The following is a 22,449-nucleotide window of genomic DNA, read 5'->3' on the forward strand; positions in this document are numbered from 1 at the left end:
AGCATACAAAAATTAATAGCATTCCTATGTATTAATTTAATGAATTCACTAAGAAACAAATTACAAAAACAATACCATTTACAATAGCATGAAGAAAAATGACATACTTAAGAATTAACCTAACCAAGGAAGTGAAAGACCTCTACAGCAAAAATTGTAGTACTCTGGAAAAGGAGATCAAGGAAGACATCAGAAAATGGAAAGATGTCCCCTGTTACTGGATAGTTAAAATATAGTTAAAATGGCCATACTTCCAAAGCTGATATACAGATTTAACACAATTCCAATCAAATATAGTTAAAATGGCCATACTTCCAAAGCTGATATACAGATTTAACACAATTCCAATCAAAATACCAACAGCATTCATCACAGAACAAGAAAAAACAATCGCCCCTAAAATTCACATGGAACCAGAAGAGACCCAGAACAACAAAAGCAATCTCAGTAAGGAGAGCAAAGCAAGAGACACCACAATCCCAGATTTCAATTTGTAGCACAAAACTACAATGATTAAAAAAAAACAACAGCATGGCACTGACACAAAAACAGACTTGTGGGTGAATGGAACAGAATAGACCATGAACAAACAACCGCAGGCACACTCAGCCAATTGATCTTTGACGAAGGTGCCAAAAACATACTGGAAGAAAGATAGCATCTTCAATCTATGATGCTGGGAAAATTGGCTATCTATATGCAGAAGATTGAGTATAGACCCATCTATCTCACCATTTACTAAACTAAGATCACAGTGGATTAAATCTAAATATTTAAACAGAAACAATCTGCTGGAAGATAAAATAGGTAAAACTGTTGAAGCCACGGGCATAGGCAAGGACTTTCTGAACAGCATCCTAATGGCACAAGAAATAGCACCAACAATCAAAAAATGGGATCATATCAAATTAAAAAGCTTCTGCACAGCAAAGGAAATAAGTGACAGAGTGAAGAGACAACCTACAGAATGGATAACAGGAACTAAGGAGACAGAGCTTTCTCAAGTGGGAAAGGGATCAAGAGATAGAGGAAGAGGGGAGGGAGAGAAAGGAAGGGAATAAAAAGGAATTAAGAGGTGGTAAGTACATGTACCAACTCCACACAAGGAACATAGTCCCTATGGAATGCAAACATGTACTAACAAAATGTGTTGGTTTGGGGGATATTTTGCAAGGGGAACAATATAATACACGACACCTATTTCATATGATTATTTATAACAGTCACCCAAAGAATGACACACAAAAGAGTGCAGGAAATCCATCCACACACTATAGACCAAGAAATCTAACTGAAGGCCTGGATCCCACGGAAATGTCCTGCATGAGTCCAACTGAAGGCCTAGAGCTCATAACAATGCCTCCCACTCAACCAACTAGAGGCCCAGAGCCCACAACAATATCTCACGCAGGCCTGTTTCATGGATCTGTGCTGCGAAGGCCCAAAGGTCAGTGGTGGAATCTAGAAAATCTGTGCCAGCGGGATAAAGGATCTGTGCTAGCAGGCTGAGGGATCCGCACTGGAGCCAGGAAGCAATATGCAAAGTAAGAACCAGAGCTCCCCTGAAAAGTACCACAGCCATCCTCAGCAACAGTGAGGTCCAGAGCTCCTCCAATGATCAAGAAAGCTGAGTTCCCATCAGGGAAGCCAATGCAGCAAGCTTCTCCAGAAGACCGACAGTGCACCATCTTCCCCTCTGGAGCTGAAAATGATGCTGAAAGTGAGGACCAGAGCTCCCCTAAAGTGAACCAAAGCCATTCTCACTGCCAGCGAGGTCCCAAGCTCCTTGGAGGATGAAAACAGCCAAGTTCATCAGGAAAGCCAGCATGAAGAGCTCCTCCAAAACAACCAAAGCTCCTTACAGCTTCTACCAGCTTCCAACAGCCTTTCTCTGCTCCCAACAGCCTCTTTAGTTCCCAAAAGCCTTCATCTCCTCTGCTCCAAACAGCCTCTTATGCTGCTGGCAACAATCCTCAGGAGGGCCTCCCACACCCCGCACCACGCTTACTCAGTTCAGCTGGGGGTTATAAGTTGACCACCAGTTGTCAATCCACTACACAAAAGCTGAAAAAATAACAAAAGTCAGCAGCCCCTTCCTCATTTTTCCACACACTCTGGTCAGCCCTTCCAGAAGCAACTGCATGCTACTTTCCTTATTTCTGTTATACTCAACTCCAAATACCATGAACTTTATGTCCATAGCTTTCTTCAGATACAACAAATTCAGTTATTAGTTTCTAAATATTAAGTAGGTTGTATATGTTCAAAATGTGGTGACTCCTGAATTTAAAAACAAGCATCACTTTTATAAAACAACTTTAAGCTCAGATATTGGAATGAATCCATAAAAGGGACAGGACAATCTGTCTTAGGAGCCTCTGTAGTCCAGTCAGTTGTAACCTGTTTACCAAAGTGCCTCTCCTCTTCGGGGTACAGTCATGTACCCAGGGTACAGCCATGAGGTGGCTTTATTTTTCCAGTAACTGTTCTTAGCTCTCCTTGCAGAACTTGGTAGGTATGGCAGATGGAATGCATTCAGGACCTCAACTGTTCACACCTCCTACGCCCTTTGGTATTGACTTCTCACTCTGACTCTGAGGCTAGCCCTATGAAAAGCTCAAGCTGTAACTAATGGGCAACTTGTGACACCCAGCTGAACTGAATCAGCACAGTGTTGGGTGTGGAAGGCCCACCTGAGGATTGTTGCGAACAGCAGAAAAGGAAAACTGGTGTTCTGTCGATTCTCCTGGAGAAGCATGTCATGCAGGTTTTCCTGACATGAACTTGGCTGTTTTCACTGTCAGAGCTCAAGTCCTCACTGTCCTGAGGACGGCTGCAGTTCTCTTTGGGGGAGCTCTAGACCTTACCCTGGGCATCACTTCCTGGCTCCAGTGCAGATCCCTCAGCCTGCTAGCACAAGTCCCACTGGTGCAGACTTCTTAGCTTCCACCACTGACCTTTGGGCCTTCCCAGTGCAGATCCTTGGTATAGATTTGCATGAGACATCGTCCTGGGCTCTAGGCCTGCAACTGGACTCATGGAGGACACTGCCAAGGGCTCTAGGACTTTAGAGGACACTGCCATGGGATCCAAGCCCTCAGCTACATTCTTTGGGTCTCTAGTGGGTAGACAGATCTCCTGCACTGTTCTACATTTGACTCTTCAGGTGAATATTATAAAATAATCCTATAAATTATGTGTCCTGTATTAAATCCATTCCTATGTAAACCCTGACTATGAGGTCTAAGAGTACTTGAGTGTTTTTACTTCCTCACTTTTGATCCACCACCGTGAGAAAAATGTCTTCAGACTAACCAGGACAAATCATTCCAAGTGAGCCCATTCTAGACCAGCCATGTGAAGCCACCCCTCGGTGGACTGCAACTATGCAGCAACCACTGCAGACATCAGCAGCACTGCCCGGTACATTTGTACACTTCTAAGAAATACTAAATGCATGTTGTTTCCAGTTGCTAAGTCGGGAATAGCTCATTATTCAGCAGTACCTACCTAATATACTAGAGATCTTTAAACACAACAACTTGGTCCCAGTCCATATATTTTTAGATGCTTCCAGTTAAGAGAACACTTTCAGATAATTAACTCAAACATATCATTTTTATTAATTTGAAGGCTTCAGTTTCAAACTCAGTTTTGAACCACTGTTTTTCCCTGTAGCTCAATCCACCCCTTCAGCAGCCTGGAAAGGAGAAATACAACATGCTGTTTTTCAGAAGAACAGCCTGCCCTTCCCTAGAAGCCATGGCTGGAGAACGAGAGGAGTGAGAACAGCTGTCCCTGTCTTCGCAACATGCAGTCAGTCCTCTCCCCGCTTGCTGTTGCTTCTCTGGCTGACCCCAAGGTCAACATTCCTCCATGTGGTGAACTTGCTGCAAGCTTCCTCATGGGGTACCTTGGGGTTCTTCAGAGCCGCCTGCAGGCGACCAACCCTGACCCAGGGGCTGATCTAAGAGCCACTACCAGAATCCCAAATCTACCACTGCTGAGACCCTGCAACCAGCTGCCAGCTTGCTGGAGCTGGACACAGACAAACAGTGAATCAAGCCCAGCTTCCTTCCAAAGTGACCGGATCAGTGTCCTCTCCCAACCCCAGGAACTACATGACTGCTCTCAACTCCCTGGAGCTCTGCTCAGGTATAAAAGAAAAGACTGGCAAATCCATAGCTAAACACAGACAGGCCCAACTCCTGGCCCACCCCTGTGGGGCCCTATACTCTTTGCCCGTGGTTCTCTGAAGAAGGAAAACAGATTTCTCATTAAGAGCACCATACCCCCTCTCTGCTGAGACCTAAGCACACAGGAATGGGGTGGGGGACCCCAGGTCTTCAGTCAGGGCAGGATCATGGGCAGGTTTCTGGCCCTGGTGGCTAGCAGATTATTCACTGATATCCAAATATAGAAAATTAGTTACTTAGAGACTTTTTGTCTTCAGCTTAGGGCTTTAGCTGCAATTCTGGAACAAGATAAAAAGGTCCCTCTCAACACGCTGTTACATGGTTATTTTTAAATATAACGTATGCATTAAATTCTACTATCCTGCATATCATTATAGAAAAATTCTGTTTCTACAGAAATGCCAGTTTTATGAAAAAGACTGCCCTGAAGAGGTTATTTGAATGATACTTATTAACTTTTTATGTAAATGCTATGGTGTTTTCATGGATCCTAATTCATCAATTAAATGATAAAAGAGGAACATTGGCACTTTTTAAATTTCTCAAAATGTTTCAAATACAATCTTTAACACAATTCTTCATAAAATTTGTGAGTTTTATTTTTTCTAGGAATTCAGGTGTCCAATTATTCATTTATATATATATATATATATATATATATATACATACACACACACACAATCTGGTTGACTGATTGTATATATGTATATATCCAGTTGACTGTATCTATGTATACATCAGGTTGGTCATATCCACAAATAATACAGAGATCCCTGCCCTAACAGACAGAATAGGGAAATTGAGGCATTAAACAGTAAACATGAGAAGTAAATGTGGTAGGAGGTGTGGTAGGAGGAGAATGAAGGTGGAGGAGGGAGGAAGTGGAAGGAGGTGGTAGAAGGTGAATGGAGATAGAAGTGGGAAAAGGTGTGGTAGGAGTACAAAGGAGGTGGATATGGTAAGAGGTGGTAGGAGGTGGCAGAAGGAGAATGGAGGTGGATGTAGTAGGAGGTGGTAGGAGGAGAATGGAGATGGAGGTGGTAGGAGGTGGTAGAATGCATGGCAGGAGGAGAATGGAGGTGGAGGTGGTAGGACATGGTAGGAGGAGAATGGAGGTAGAGCTGGGAGGAGGTGGTAGGAGAAGAATGGAGATGGAGGTGGGAGAGGTGGGAGGAGAATGGAGATGGGGGTGGGAGGAGGTGTGGTAGGAGGAGGAAGGTCATGAGTTTGATTCCCAGTACCAGGAAAAAAAAGAGAAAGAATGGAGGTGAAGGTGATAGGAGACGGTAGATGTGGTAGAAGGAGAACGGAGGTGGCAGGAGGAGAATGGAGGTGGAGTTGGGAGGAGGTGGGAGGAGGTGTGGTAGGAGAATTAAGTACAGAGAGACTCTCGGAGCTGCCTCAGCACACCTCGGATATCCTGGACATCCAGGATAGGAGATGAACCATGGGAAGAGAAAAAGAAACAGTAGAGGAGAGGAAGACTGGGGTCAGGAGCAAGGCTGCCAGGAGGTTTGACATGCTGAAGGGGTACCCAGGCAGGCATCGCATGAAGGGCTTGGAGAGCTGGCTGTGCGTGGAGGAGAGATCTGAGGGGAGTGGTCGGCTTTGAGGCCCCAAGGAGGGGATGTTGTCCCATGTGTTGGAGAAACAGCAAGGGAGTCTGTGTGCCGGATGATTATGATAAAAGGAGGAGAAAAAGTAGGCAAGTCAGAGGGGCTTGAGGTGGGAAGAGAGTAGACCACGCAGTTCCCAGGACAGCAGAGCACATGCTGTGACTCTGAGCTCAGAAAACCATGCTGTGATGCCCATGTTTAAAGGGCTACGCGATGGGAGGGCAGGAGTAGAAGTAGACAGATCCCCACGAAGTTGAGGCTGGTGTGGGAGCAGCAGTGATGACCAGACATGGTCTGAGCCTGGTACTAACAGGGAAGATAACAGGATGTCTGAAGGGACTGCATGTGCGCTGTGAGAGACATCAAGACAAGGACAGCTCCAGGAGCCTGGGTCGCCATCTGTTGAGGAAAGACTGGCCTGGCTGGTAGAAAGTGGCTATGCTCAGAGGAGGGGGCTGGAAACAGGAGCTTCATTTTGGACATGACGGCTGTGGGAAGTGCCAAGCTCAGGGACAAAGGGAAACTTGCCCCTACCTTCTGAGGCTCACTGAATTGAGCTGATAACAGACAGACGAATAGGAGGGAAAGATACGACAAACTGATTAAAGGTCATGGGGGGGAAAAAAATCACATGAGAGGCACACACAAGCATGAGACTCCCTGGGGGCCGGAGAGTTGAGGCTCAAGTAACCTCTGGAGCCTCAGAGATGAGAGACTTGGTAAGGAGGGCCCAGAGTATCCTGGATCCCAGAGAGAACCAGCTGCAGGAGAGAAGAGGGGAGGAATGCACCAGAACACAGCTGTCTTATTAAGTACAGAGAGACTCTCGGAGCTGCCTCAGCACACCTCGGATATCCTGGACATGAAGACCTCAAGGCTCTTCTGCATCCAATGGTGAACCCTTCCTGGCCAGTGAGTTCATTCTGATTGCTTTCCTCTGGGAAGGACACTGCAATTGAAGCCCCTCCCTGCACCATGGGAGAGAAAGGATTGAGAGATGGGGTGGGGGGGTATATAGGAGAGTGCTGCTCCTTTAGTGCAAATGTCACCATGCTCTGGTGTTTAGGGGATCATTTCCTGAGCTCCAGCACAAGAAAGTGGCCTTATGAATTCAGGAGAGAAGCCTGGGCAGTGGATGTGCATTTGGCCATAACTGGCTTTTTGATGGGATTTAATGATGAGACCTCCAGGTTTTGAAAATAAGATGTAGGACTAAGCCCAAGCACTGCTATTATGAGAGTATGGGGAAGAGAAACAGCAAAACAGATTGAAAAGGGATGAAGCCCAATACTGGAGGTATCAGGAAAGGGGACGCCAAATGAAGGAAGTGCTGTATAGCAGGGAAAGAGTAATCAATCAAAGAGTAATCCTGTCAAGTGCTGCTAAAAGATCGAAGGATTTACCAAGGAATTCAGCATCTAGAGGTCACAATGACACTGCATAGTAACCCTGACCCTATGGCTCATTCTACTAAAGAGAAAGTTTACTCTTAATGAATTATCCTAAAAGAAATAAGTTTTAAACACCAATGACTCGCTCATTTCAAACCATGTATTACATACACAATGAAACACAATGGAATCTATTTACAGATTTTTTTTTTTTTAAATTGGCTGGCCTCCTTGCAATTTATATGATTTGAATTCAATTACACAAATACATATAGAGCATTCTGTTTACTATACTAAGCTCTAAGGATATAAAAAAGAAAATACAGAAATAAAAACACAGTCCTGTGCCAGCACTTGGGAGGCTGAAGCAGAAAGGAAGATGGCCAGCTCAAGACCAACCCAGCTATATAGCCAGACCCCATGGAAGGAATACCAAACAAAACAAAACCCCACAGTCCTTGCTGTCAAGGAGCTCTCAGATACAGTGCAGAGTTAGACGGGTGCACAGGTACTTACCATATATGCAGAATCAGAGGAGTACCGAAGCCTAACCTGACGTTGCCTAACTGAAGTAAGTAATGCTTCAATTTGTTTTGACAAAATAAGTAGTGTTAGAGGCAAAAGACTTAACTACAAATCATACCAAAATAAGGCAGGATGAATGTGAATCATTGGTAGGAAAAGGGAGGCACCTTGATACTGTACTGTTAAATGAAGTAAATGAGACATACAAGCTTAACTACCACATGGTTTCACTTATCTGAAAAACAGAAAGTACAAATAATTTAGGGGAAAAATAAACAATAATAGGAAACAGGGAGATCTTTTGCAAATGGGAAGGGGATCGAGAGATTGGGAGGGGGGCGGGAAGGAGATGCAAACAGAATTAAAGTGTGTTGTGTCCATGTACAACTCTCCACAGTCATTGTGTATTGCAAACATGAGCTAATAAAAATTTAATAAAAGAAAGTAACCAGGAGATCTGAAAAATGAGGGCTCCACAGAGGAGCTACATGAACACACACATCCAGGAAGCCAAAGTGTCCCACGCCCTTTCCAGATCCCAACTGGCGGGGTGCTGGGCACAGGCCCAAGGGACACAGGAAACAAGAGCAGGGTTAACCTGGACCCTGCCCGTGCCTTGCGTGTGCTCCAAGCCCACATTGGGATCCATCGGACGGGCAAAGCCTTGCAGGCCACTGGCGACCATGCTCTGTGCAAGTACAAGAGCAAGAGGAGGAGGCAGACTCTAAGGAGTGCTCTGGGAAAGCTGTGAGTGACCAAGGAGTCTGTATTACACCCCAAAGCAATGGAGAATCACTAACCAGGAATAATGGGCTGGAACCACACTCAACAGGGGAGACAAGATCAGAGACAAGGCACAGATGCTAGGACAGCCTGGAGAAGGCGGTGGTGGCAGGTGGAGGAGCAGAGGACACAGAGGAGGGTGATTTGAGCTTGTGGTGCAGAGAAGTGCAGTGACCCCAGTGTTACAGAGACAGAGGAATGCAGGACCTTCTGGATCATGACTCAAGCGAAAAGCAGGATGAGGCTGAAGAGCTCAGATGGAAGCCCTGTGATAGATGCAAAGGATGAGCTCCATCTCGTTGAGCTGGAGGCCTGTGGAGCTGTCACTCACAAGATTAAGTACATAGTCCAACTTGGCATAAACTCTCACGCGTGAGGCTGCACACAAGGTCGAGGTGATCTAAAACTGGACTCCTGCGCTAGGTTTAGCCAAACTGAAAAACAAGTCCATTATTACCTTGGTGATAAGTTTATCCACTTACTTAAGTTATCTTTAGGCAAAATGAAAACAAGGTTGCCCCATATACTTATTTTAGAAATATGAGCAGAAAAAGGCTGTTATAAAATGAGATTAAGTGGAATTGCTGCTGCCATGCACAATTTGTCTGGAAGCTATACACTAACACAGCTAGACCGAACTAAAGACACAAATATTGAAAAAGAAAGCATGTTTCCAATGTCAGATAACATGGAAAGCACCAAAAACTATCCTTAAAACTACTAAAACTGGTAAGAAGGTTAGTCCAATACAGTGACCAGGTACAAAATATACCAAGCAAAACCACTATCTTTCTTTCATATCAGTAATAACCCATTAGAACCTAAAATGGGGAAAAAACCTATTTCTCTAAATAATGATAGCTCTATAGCTATCTTATCCCACTCTGAAACAATCTAAGGAAATTAATAAAGCCTATGTGAAGAAAAGTTGAAATTTCACTAAAGACTTTAAAAAGTAAATATCACATTCTTAAAAGAGAATACCATGTTGCTGATGTGCAATTTCACTCCAAGTTGGTAAATTTTATGGGACAACCATTAAATACCAAGTGGGAAGCTGGGCATTCTGACACCTGTCTATGCTCAGGAGGTTGAGGTAAGAGAGTTCCAGGCCAGCCTTGGATATACAGCAAGACTTTGTCTCGAAATACAGAAATGAAAGAGAGGAAGGCATGGAAGGAAAGGAGGAGGAAGGGAAAGAGAGGAAGAAAGAAAAAAACAACTGGGAAATATATCAACACCTATTTAATGAAAAGTTCAGGTATCTAAAATTGAAAGCCTACATACATGGGAATTAACCAAAATAACCACAATTGTGTGACGGTGGTAGGATAATCAGTGATTGCCTCCCTCCATTTTTACAAACATCTGTGAGCACAGTGCAGTCTGTACTTGGAAGCATTCTCTCAGACCTTCAGCATAAGGAATACGAAAACTCAAAATAGGTCAGATAGGAAAATCACCTCTAAGAGAAAAAAATGACTCTCTAGCTCAGAAAATCTAACTGAAACTCAATGTCCACCAGAAAAGGACTGATCAACTATGAATGCTTTTAAAGATAACAGGAAAGAAGCAGGGAAAAAGATCTTCTGCAGAAGGGGAAGGAATCAAGAGATGGAGGGAGGGAGGGAGAGAGGAGGGGAAAGGGATGAAAAAGAATGAGGATGTGTTCCATACACGGACCGACTCCCCACAGGGAGTGTCTTAGTTACCTTTCTCATTGCTGAGACAAAATACCCAACACCAAGTTAAAGGGGGAAAGGTTTATTTAGCTCCACAGTTTGTAAAGGTTTCAGCACATCATCACTGGCTCTGAGGCAGGGGAGCACATGGCAGAGGGGCAACAGTTCATGGTGGCAGAAGACAGCAAAAGTAGTGAGAGAAAAGAGGAGGGGAAGGAGTGATGGGAAGAAGAGGGGGAGGAGGAAAGAAGGAAGAGAGGCACAAGCCTCTTTCCCTCCCTTATATTGTATGCAGGCTACCCGCCCTAGGGTGGGTGTAGCACTCACACCTGTAATCCTAGCATTGGACCATGAATCAGTCATAAATTTGAGAAGCCAACACTCATGACTGCATGGGTTTTGGGGGGACATCTAGACATAAACCATAACAGGGAGTGTAATCATTATGTACCACAAACACGGACTTATAAAAATAAAAAATTATTAAAAACCTTAAAAATACTTAGATCAATAAACCAAACATTAGCAGTATCCACTGCACTGTTCAAAACATTAACTGTATTCACTTTAAACAATCTGCCTACAATGGTGATATTAGAGGTTTGATGCCATTTAACTATTTAGTCTATGCCATTTAACTATTTCATTTCTGCAACTGAGTGTGGAAATTTGCACTCCTTTGTATTCACATGATTGTGATTTGGGCACCTACAAATCAAAAAGAGTCATCATGCTGTGGGGAGCACTACAGTTCATTTGACAATGCTGTTTATTATGAATTAATTAGTTAATTACAGATTGTAGCATTATATGCATGGATTACATGTATACCCCTAATATGAGTCCGTCATTAGGAGTCAGCTCCTTTCTCCTCCACGACTCTGAGGTCAGGTCCTCACCTGGCTTGGTAAGCACATGCTGCACAGATAACCTCCCCAGGGCCTCAGAAATGCAGCTGCTAACTGCCCCAAGAACCAGCGCCTCCCAAGGACCACATCTGCGCTCTTATTTTCAAACGTGCACAACTACCTCCCTATTTTGAATTTAATTTATAAATTTGTAAAGTATTATACTTTCCTTTTTCACAGACTCCCGATAATCTTTAAAAATGAATGTTCAAAAGTATTTAATTCACAAGTGATACAACCTGTTCTTCTTGGAATGATTACTTAAGATTTGCATATGCTTAAGAGACAAATTGTATCACAACACTCAATAAATTATGAATGAAAAAACCTAATGCAACTGACTAGGATTCAATGTTTATTACAAAAGCACAGCGCAGTGAGGCAAGTGCATTTTTCTCCTAATCCCCTAAGATAAACTAAAAAAAATCCACTTCAGTCTCATCAAGAGATGAGATGAATGCAATATATTTAATCTTTATCCAATGACATTTGGAGCCAGAGTGATATTTCACTAACTCACAATAGAGGACTTAAACAAATACAGCCTTGTGCAGTGTCAGTAACATGCTCAACCTTCCCCAACTAAAAGAATTACTAATAAGAGGATATATGAAAATATGAAAACTGGAAAAAATTAAAGTGAGGTAAAACTTAAGTGATACAAACCAACACAGCTGGGGAGGGGGGCATGTGTGTGTATGTGTGTGCGCGCACTACTGTGGACTGAACCCAGAGACTGTTCTAAATTACATCCACAGTCCTCTTACTAGTTTTTATTTGGCGGGGGCAAGGTCTCATTAAATCATTAAGTTGCTGAAGCTGACCTCCAATTTGGGATTCTCCTGCCTCAGACTCTCAGAGATTCTAAGCAGGGGCCACAAAGCCTGGCTTACTTTTTACTCACATAAAGGAACATCATTCCAAAGAAACCTGTAGACATGTCTGTTTCCTTCAGTGAACCTTAAAACTGTCAGTAAATTTCAGGAATCTAAGCTGTGGTGGATTGGCAACTGGTAGTCAACTTATAACCCTCAGCTGAACTAAATAAGCGTGGCGGTGCTGGGTGAGGGAGGCCCACTGGGGACTGTTGCCAGCAGTATAAGAGACAGACCTGGAGAAGAAGAAAAAAGGCTTTGTTGAACTAAAGAGGCTGTTGGGAGCAGAGAAAGGCTGTTGGACCTGGTAGAAGCTGTAAGGAGCTGTTGGTTGTTTTGGAGGAGCTCTTCATGCTGGCTTTCCTGATGAACTTGGCTGTTTTCATCCTCCGAGGAGCTCGGGACCTTGTTGGCAATGAGAATGACTTTGATTCACTTTGGGGGAGCTCAGGTCCTCACTTTGAGCATGGCTTCCTGGCTCCGAAGGGGAAGATGGTGCACCGCCAGTTTCCTGGAAAAGCTTGCTGCATTGGCTTCCCTGATGGGAACTCAGCCATCTTGATCACTGGAGGAGCTCCAGACCTCACTGTTGCTGAGGATGGCTGTGGTACCTTTCAAGGGAGTGCTGGTTCTTCTGAGCATAGCTTTCTGGCTCCAGTGCAGATCCCTTAGCCTGCTAGTATAGATCCTTCATCCTGCTGGCACAGACTTCCTAGACTCCACCACTGACCTTTGGGCCCTCGCAGCAGATCCGTGAAACAGGCCTGCATGAGATATTGCTATGGGCTCTGAGCCTCCAGTTGGACTCGTGGGAGGCATTGTTATGAGCTCTAGGTCTTCTGCTGGACTCATGCAGAACATTATCATGGGATCCAGGCCCTCAGCTAGATTCTTGGTCTTTGTGTGTGGACAGATTTCCTGCACTGTCTTGTATATCATTCTTTGGGTGACTATTATAAATAATCTTATAAAATATGTGTCCTGTATTATATATTGTTCCCCTTGCAAAAGTAGCCCCAAACCAACACATAAGCATATTGTACACACAGATACAGTAAGCCCCTGAAATTTTAAGTGGATACTTAACATTTTGCCTTGAAATGAAAAATAATTACTTTTAGCAACTTAATGTATAATACATAAAGAACACAAAAGTGAATGGGTTGGTTGGGGCAAGTGCCGGCTGCCAATTGCAGATACTCAGGAGGCTGAGGCAGGAGAATCACTTGAGCCCAGGAGCTAGAGATAAACCTAGGCAACATAGCAAATCTGTATCAACAACAAAAAAAAGGGGGGATAGATAGGCAAAGTAACTATGCAAATTCCATTGTTTACTCTCTAATTTCATTATATTTCTTACAGAAATACCCAGTTGGATTTCTTTATAAACAGCAAATGTGAGACATAGTGAAGAACTTGCTTTGTCAGATAAACATGGAAAACATGTTTATCCTCTTTAATAACATGCTTCAGAAATAAGGGAAATACAATCTCTTTAGTTGTCTACTCCACAGAATCAAAAATCCAGCTTCAGGGCTGTGAAGCCCCAGCCAGGTGAAGCTGTAGTGATTGTCCCTTGGAGCTGAAAGTGCCAACCTGAGTTCTGGGGGACCTGGGGAGAGGATAGCTAAGGCTGCAGCCTCGAGATGAAACTCTCTCCACCCCGCCACCCTTTCCCCTGCCTGCGCCCTCCTCAGTGCAGGAGGCCCAGGTTCATAGCAGCCTCTCCGTCTCCAGCACTTCTGCCCGGGCTCCTGTACTTCTGCCCCTGGGGCTACCAGGAGGTTGTGGTGTTCAGTGTCATTTGATCAATTAAAAAATGAAAAAAGTAAAATAAAATCCTAAATCAAAACTTGTAGAAACATTGGACTGGCTCAAGGTCAGGAAATGAAAGAAGCCAGTCATTAAAAGACAAATACCTGTGATTCCACTGAGCTGTAAGAGATACCTAGAGTAGCCAAGCCCAGGGACAGAAAGTAGAAGGATGGCTGTCTTTGCTTTGTTTTGTTTTCCTTACTTGTTTTTAGTTCTTTAAAAATTTTTCAGAAGGATGGTAATGACCAAAAGCCAGAGGAGTTTGGGAGTTGGTTATACAACCATGAATGTACTAAACACCGCAGAACTTAAAATGATTAAGACAGCTAATGTGATGTTACATGCATTGTATCATAATTTGAAGAATAAATAAAAATTTATAGAAATAATAGTTCTTGCCTCTAGGGGCTTTTCTTGAGTGCATTCATTTATTTTAACATAGGATGATGATAAATTTGCAGACTTCACTTGAAGAACCCATAATTTTAGGACATATGGGGGAAGATAATGAAGGCCAACTTAATGAAATCAAGATGTCTTATGTCACTTCCTGTGAGCCACAGATGCTTTCAGGCACTGTGCTTCTGCCGTGAGAGGATGAGCATGGGGTAGGTGAGGGCCTAGGGAACCATTATGCTATTCTCTTTACTTCTGTATTTTTCATAATAAACATTGAAAATAAAGACAGCTGAGGTAGGAAAGTAACCAGGGTAGAGGGAATGATGGGAAGGGCCATATTGGCCTTTCTACTGACACAACACTGAAAGAGAGAGTAAAACATGGAGATATTTAAGAATCTATTTTGAAAATATGAACTTGATGTATTGAGCATAATGCTGACAACTTTAAAAAGCAATGTGAATTACCCAGAAAGGCTCTCAGAAGAAAGAAATCATAAAACCAGTATAAATTTATATACAATGACATTTTAAATTTTACTCTATATAAATTAGGATAGAAGCCATTTTTACAAACAGTTTTATAACTATATAACTATATATTCCTGTATAAATTAGGAAATAAACCATTTGATAACCAGTTTTATAACCATGCGATATTTGAACATGTGTGTCTGATTTATTTCACATAAGAATATGGTCTCAAGCTGCATCCATTTAGTTAGGTAAATGTCTCAAGCTTATCCTTCTTTATGGCAGAGTAGTATTCCAGTGTTTTAAAAAAAAAACCCACATCTTTTTTATCCATGCATCTTACCCATTGTTCTTAGTGATGGTCCATGGTTTACACTGGGGTTTATTCTTTGTGTTGTATACTCTCTGTTTTTTTAATTTTTTAAAAATTTTTATGAGTTCATGTTTGCAGTGCATCATGATCACATTCATGATGGGGAGCTGGTGCATAGACAGGACATATTTGTTTTTACATTATTCTGTGATAAAACAGAGCTCAAACTCAGTAGAAAGGGAAACCATCACAGAAAATAGGACTCTTTCACAGATATTTTGTACATTTGCCAATGAACTGAAGAAGAGCTCACAGGCCAACTGTGTGTAGACCTGTGGCACACCAGAGGCAGCTGGGAGCCCTGACCCACTGCGATTACAGCAAGCAAGAGGCAGGCAGGCACGAAGCCAGCTCCTACCCCACAGGTCAGGAATGGGCCCCCCTCCTCATACCTACCCTGCTGCAGGAGGGGTATAAACAAAACGAAGACGTGTTACATTCATGCACCAACTCTCATGTGGAATGTGACCCTTAGGCACCACCCACACAGACTAATGAAAACAAAATATAAGCAAAAAGATGTTAGGTCAATCTTCACTGAGTTTAAAAAATATCTTTTGCATAGCTGCCAACATTTAAAATTTCAGAGATTTCTCTTCCCCAGTCTGAATTTGTTTACTTCCCTTGAAAAATCAAAAGACTGGTAACTTTTGGGGCCACACTCCCAACCAGGCAAGACACAGAGCACAGTCAACCAGGGCAGCCACTGACCCAGTCTCCAAATTGCCTTGTCCCTGGCAGCCCAGTCTCCACTGAGGCTAAAGGGTTTTCACTAACTGGTGCTTTGATTTGTTTTCAGTCCAGCTATGAGCTCACCCCACACCTGCAAGAGAACTGTTCTTAATTAGAGGTGTAACTCTCAACAAACAACAAGGAATAAACAACCAATATTTACTTAATCCTTGTCTATCAGAAAAATTAACATTAAAATCGACTCAAGACAGAGAGATTGTTACCACTATCACTGAACATTGTTCTAAGCAATGCATAAAATAATAGAATTATCACAAAGAGGGCAACAACAGCAATAAAACTCTTCACCTCCAATTGATCTTACTCCCCATAAAGACTGGAATGACTGAGAAATTACAAAAGCTAGCAGGAAAACTCAGTAAGGTGATCGAATGTTTACAGAATTAAAGCACAAAAATTAACAACTCCTTTGTATATTAGCCATAATCATAGCAGAAAAAAGATGAAATGAAAATTAAACATGACACTAAGCAAAATTATAAAATATAAAGGAATGAAATTAAAAGATGCCAACAAGGTCACATGGTCCAGGACAGGAGACTTCCCAAGAAGAGTCCAGCATCCAGTCACCGCTCAGAGGGTGGCCTGACCCTTCCTCAAAAGAGGGACCTGAACCTCTCAACTGTTCCCCAGCCACGCTGCCAAAGTTCAGTGCAGGTGTGGGTCCCAAGAAACGGCGGTTTCTCGCCTGGTGATCTGCTGGACCCTGTCAAGACCTGCATCTCCTTGGTTCAGTTCTGAACCATGGAAATCAGTTCTGAACTGTTTTGGTTTCTTCAGGTGCCTATATATAGGACCCAGGACCAAGCCACAGACAATCAGGATGCCTTCCTTCTCAGGAATCCAACAAATTTTCAGATAGAGAAAACTTAGTCTTTAAGGAAGAGAGTTCAAGAAACTCTTTAAAAACTTTTGGCAGAGGATTTTCTAATTGTATGAATGGAAATAAAAAAGTAGAGAGGTCTTTCACATCATTTCTGAATACAATCAAAAGAAGAATGCTTTGGAATGTACAGCTTACATTATTGAGAAATCTCTGATTACTGAGGTCCTTAATATTTGAGAATTCATAACTTTGACTATGATTTTGTTTCAGGGTTGTCTCTTACTCTCTGAATAAAAGTAGGTTCCTAAGAAAAATCTATCATGTAAACAAATGGCTTAAAGCAGCAGAGAAGTATCTGTTTACACTCAGGTAATTAATATGCTGAGCATTCTTATCTATTAAATTAAAGCAGCTCACCTAAGGACTTTGCCAGATAATACTTCATTAGTCTAATAATAATGAGTTACATGGTTGAAATCATAAAATGGACATCTGTTCTAAAACATTCTTCAATTTAGGCCTTTTATTAAATCAACATAGCTTTTATACCTTAGCTTTCAATTACTGATGTTGTATATGGCAAAAATAAATAAATAAGCCTCCACTGAAAAAGGAAATAAAATTTTGTTTTTACCTTTGATGTTTTCCATTCCCAACCATCGCCTATCTGTTGTGAATGTTTAATGAATTCTGCACAATAATGCTGGAATGTTTTTTCCTCCAAGAACTCATCTCCTTCCATGTTGAATGATAACTGTAATATAAAAACAGTATTAGCACCAGCTTTAGAACAAATATTGAAAGCAATTCTGCTAATTGACTTAGTTCTTTAAACAAATTGAAGTTTGGGCTATACAACAGGAAATAACCTCAAGGCTATTCCAAAATATGTTTTGCTTCCATCTTTCAACCCTACCCTTATTATTTTTTTATCCAGTTAACACGAAAGCCCAAAACCTAGATCTTTAAGAAATATTCACCTGTGTTCTTGTTTTTGTTTTGTTTTGCATTGGATGCTGGTGATCAAACCCAAGACCTCACACATTCCAAACATGCACTCTACACTGAGCCAAACCCTAGCCATGGTCTATGTTGTCTGTAGTGACAAGGGGGATGTTGAAAATGGTTAAATTCTTACTGTTGTATTTTGTAGGAGCTACTTTTACTAAAATCTTTAGTTTGCCCATAGCTTGTTTAAAAGTTTAACATTTACACCACTTCTAAGATAATGTCTCCAAACAACCTCCTTAGAACTTCCTTCTCCACCTTCTAGCTCAGCTCCTGTACTCAGAGTGCGACAGTGATTCGAGGAGGCAGGGCATTTTCCACACCTGTTAGAAGGTTCAGCTCACTGACAAATGATGTGCTAAAGCTTGAAACTGTCTTTCAAGGTATAAGGTTATGATCACCTATTTGATTATCTACTTCATCAAATCTCCAAACATAACCTATCAAGATATACCACAAATATACAACCATCCAAGCTGGGCATGGGCACATACCTGTAATCCCAGCTCTTTAGGAAGCTCAGGCAGGAGGACTGAAAGTTAGAGCACAGCATAGGCAACTTGGCGAGATCCTGTCTCAAAATTAAAATTAAAAATGGGGCCAGGGATTGAGTGCAAAGGCCTTGAATTCAATCCCCAGAATCAATTAATCCAAAACATGAAACACTGTTTAGAGAAAGAAAATTTTACAGCACAAAGAAAACACACAGGCCATGTAGCTCAGAGCTCCCAATGAGAGAAGCCAGACAGTGAATTCTCATGTTTCCATCAGTCACCAGCATCATCATAACTATGGCCTATTCTGTCAAACATTATGCCACATACTTCATCCCACTGATCCTCACACAACGTGTGTTGTTATTCCCATTCCTCAATGTAAAGGCAGAAGCAAATTATAATTTTTTAAAGATGGGCAAGTTCCTAATTTTTTTATTACTTTTTATTCTCTTTAATTGTTCAATCAATCTTGTATTCTTACATCTGGTAATCTGAGCAACTTCGCTCAAGGTAACACTATGTAATATAAAAAACACTGTTAATTCCTATCATCTTGTTTTGAAATCCTGTATTGTTTTTATTGTTTTTGTGTTGTTTTCTTTTTGTTATTTTGTTTTTTTCTTTTCTCTTTAAAATGAAAAAAATTTTAAAAATGGGCAAGTGAAATGAACAGACACTTCTCAGAACAAGTAAAAATGGCCAATAAATACATGAAGAAATGTTCAGCATCACTGGCCATTATAGAAATGCAAACTAAAACAACACTGAGATTCCATCTTACACTGAAAAGAATGGCTTTGACAAGAAATCAAGTAATAAACGTTGGTGAGGCTGTGGGGGAAAAAGGAACACTTCTTCACTGTAGGTGGGAATGTAAACTAGTATAACCACTGTGGAAATCAGTGAGGAGATTCCTCAGAAAGCTAAAAATAGAAATTCCATTTAATCTAGTCATTCCCCTTCTAGGCATCCTCCCAAAAAAGTTAAAGACATCATATTGCATTGATACCCATGCATACTCATGTTTATAGCAGCACAATTCATTATAGCTAAAACTTAGAAGGAACCTGCCTGTCCATCAACAGATGAATAAATAAAGAAAAGATGGTATTTACACACAATAGAGTACTACTCTGCTATAAAGAATAAACTTGATTTATTTGTAGAAAAATAGATGCACCTTGAGATCATAATGCTAAGTTAAATAAATCAGGCACACAGCTTAAATATTACCTGGCTTCTCTTATATGAAAAATACAAATTATAAATAAAGAGCAAAATAGAAGACTGATAATAGGAAGTAGAGAGATAGATGGTTTTCAAATGAGAAGGAGGTCAAAAGATGGAGGAAAGGGAGTAAAAGGGGATAGAAAAAAAAAAAGAACTGAAAGAAAAAAATTGAAATAAGAGGTTTAGCAAGTAGGAAAGGGACCAAGAGTGGGAAGGAGCAGGGAGGGAAGGGAAGGTTAGGGGAAGAATAAAGAATGGAGCCACGTTATGCACACACACCAGCTCCCCGCAATGAATGTAATCACCATATACTGCAAATGTGGACTCATAAAAAACACAAACGAAGGGGCTGGAGGTGTGGCTAGGTGGCAGAGCACTTGTCTAACAGGTGGGAAGCCCAGGTTCAACCTTCAGCACTGCAAATAAGTAAATAATACAAATGAGAATGGATCCAAACCCTTGCTTGGTTCCCGGGCCAATGATTTGCCTATACTAGCTGTTTCCCAAACAACTGATGTTCCGATTATGCAAGTTTAGCATGACCTATATAAGAACGCATTCACTCATCCACCAAACACACACTGAATATCAGTTAAATAGCAGGCACTGTGCATTGGGAAAGGACAGATGTAGGGAAATGAGAGTTATAAGAGTTCATGTTCTGACAGAGGGCATAAGCAACAAAAATAATTTCAACAGAAACTCTCCTGAGCAGCCTGCACTCACCAGCACACCAGGTCACCTGGCCCAGGGTACAATCCTCTCTCCAGAACCCTGGCCAAGGCCTCCAGCCTCACAGCATGAGGCACCCCAGCTCCATGCCTGTGGGCTGTGTCTGTCCACAAACCATCTCCTTACATCACAGATACGGACTTCACTTAAACATCAAAGAAAGCAAACCAGCAATGCACAAGTTAGAAAGACACAGTTGTGTCTATGCGTGAATGTCTTTACCCGACCTGCTCAAGGTATCTATAAGAGAAACACTACATCCAGACTCTGCATTCACACTGCTGGGCAGGGCTTGAGTTCTTTCATTTCCACCACAACTGGAACTCTCTAAATCACCCACGCTGGCCTCCAACTTGCAATCGTCCTGTCTCAGCCCCTTGAGTGGCTAGGATGACAGGTGTATGCCGCCACGCTGGGCTGAGTTTTTGGTTTTCCATGACAAACTGTCTGTGGATAAGGTACAGGGGCTGCACTGGGGGTCTAAGCAGGAGGACAGCATGAATAAAGGGTACAAGGCACAAAGTGCGGAGTTTGGTGCTACTGACACAAGATGCCCGGGCTGCAGGGAGAGACAGTCAAACCACACTGCATTTAGTTACGCCTGTCCACCTTCACTAGCGAAGCAGAAACAGGTGGGAGGGGCCTCAACCATACGAATGAACTGCCTGAGTGAGGTAGGAAGGGCCTGGCCTGTTTCCACAGCAACTGGGGCACCCAAGCTTGGAGCTGAGGTCAGAACGTATGACCAGGGCTCTGGGTGGGGAGGTGGATGGAAGGGGCACAGGCCCAAATGCTCGGAGAAGAGGAAGACGCCCTGCAGGGGTCTGGTGCAGTGGTCCCGAGGCTGCGAACCATGCAGTGAGAGGGAGGAGGAAAACCATGCGGCATACACCATGGGAAACGCCAAGGACAGGTTAGGATGTTGGAAGTCATCTGGATAGAAAGCATGAAGGCAAATATTATCCAGAGAGAACTCATCTACAAGATCCTTCAAGTGGCTTCCTGTGGCTCACAAAACGACACAGAATTTTGTGCGTATATCTATGTTCATAATTCTCTACAGCTGTTTAAGGGGTTGTGTTGGTTTGGTGTTATTGCAAGGAGAAACAATACAGGACACATATTTTACAAAATTATTTATAATAGTCACCCAAAGAATCCAATATACAAGACCATGCAGTAAATCTGTCCACACAGTAAAGACCAAAGAATCCAGCTGAGGGCTTGGATCCCATGGCAATGTCCTACATAAGTTCAGCTCAGACCTAGAGCCTATAACAATGCTTCCCATGAGTCCAGCTGGAGGTCCAGAGCCCATGACAATGTCTCATGCAGGCCTGCTTCATGGATCTGCCCTGGAAGGTCCAAAGGTCAGTGGTAGAAGGTAGAAAGTCTGTGCCAATGGGATGAAGGATCTGTGCTAGTAAGCTAAGGGATATGCACTGGAGCCAGGAAGCAACACTCAAGTAAGAACCAGAGCTTCCCCAAAAAGAACCACGGCCATCCTCAGCAATAGTGAAGTCTTGAGCTCCTCCAGTGATGAAGATGCCCAAGTTCCCATCAGGAAAGCCAACACAGCAAGCTTCTCCAGGAGACTGAGCAGTGCACCATCTTCCCCTCTGGAGCCAGGAGGCGATGCCCAAGGCGAGGATCAGAGCTCCCTCAAAGTAAACTGAAGCCATTCTCAGCCATAAGGTGCTGAGCTCCTCAGAGGATGAAAACAGCTGAGTTCATAAGGAAAGCCAACATGACAAGCTCCTCCAAGAGAGCCAACAGCTTCCAACAGCCTCAACTTCTTCTCCAGTTCTGCCTCTTATGCTTCTGGCAACAATCCTCAGGTGGGCCTCCCACACCCAGCACCACGCTTACTCAGTTCAGCTGGGGGTTATAAGTTGACCACCGGTTGTCAACCACCACAGGGGTCTTATCCCAAAGCTTACACTCCTGTGCACAATGAAAAGAGCAGTGGGCAGGGAGACCGCTGCAGAACACCAACATCTAAGGAGCCTGCAGAGGAAGAGGAACCAACCAGAAAACGGCAACAAAGAAGGCCACAACAGGGGCAGATGCTAGCAGAGGCCAGTGACAGGGATGAGTGTTTCAGGGCTGCAGAGAACAGCCCAGAGGCCAAGAAGGGCACCAAGCGGAAGAACAGCTCACTCAGAACCGAAAACAGCCCCTGCACCTGAGGCCACAGCAGTCACACTGCCTTCCTGGGTTGTGAGGGAGCCTCAGAGAGAAACCAGGAGGCTTTGGGCTGGGAAGAAAACTCCACGCGAAGAAGCCGTGGAAACTCTGTAGACTGCGTCCTCAAAACGCTTGGGGGAAAGGAGATACAAACTGATGACTGAAGTAGTGCATGGGCAA

At 42.9% G+C, this 22,449-nt stretch overlaps 1 protein-coding gene across 4 annotated transcripts in view; it reads right to left on the reverse strand.

Moving 5' to 3' along the window:
* The window catches only part of Atg10 (autophagy related 10), a 249,516-nt gene that overhangs the window by 218,565 nt on the left and 8,502 nt on the right, over positions 1-22,449 (reverse strand). For 3 of the 4 annotated variants that reach the window (XM_013513064.1, XM_013513063.1, XM_013513065.1), the window contains exon 2: positions 17,250-17,369. In XM_013513064.1, the coding sequence (XP_013368518.1) occupies positions 17,250-17,369 (120 nt within the window). Of the gene's footprint in view, positions 1-17,249; positions 17,370-18,117; positions 18,201-22,449 lie in introns of those variants that run through there. The other variant, XM_013513066.1, reaches the window with a different exon arrangement.

Source organism: Chinchilla lanigera, unplaced genomic scaffold (genome assembly GCF_000276665.1).
Source record: "Chinchilla lanigera isolate Chin_1 unplaced genomic scaffold, ChiLan1.0 scaffold00017, whole genome shotgun sequence".
In the NCBI taxonomy this organism is placed as follows: domain Eukaryota; kingdom Metazoa; phylum Chordata; class Mammalia; order Rodentia; family Chinchillidae; genus Chinchilla; species Chinchilla lanigera.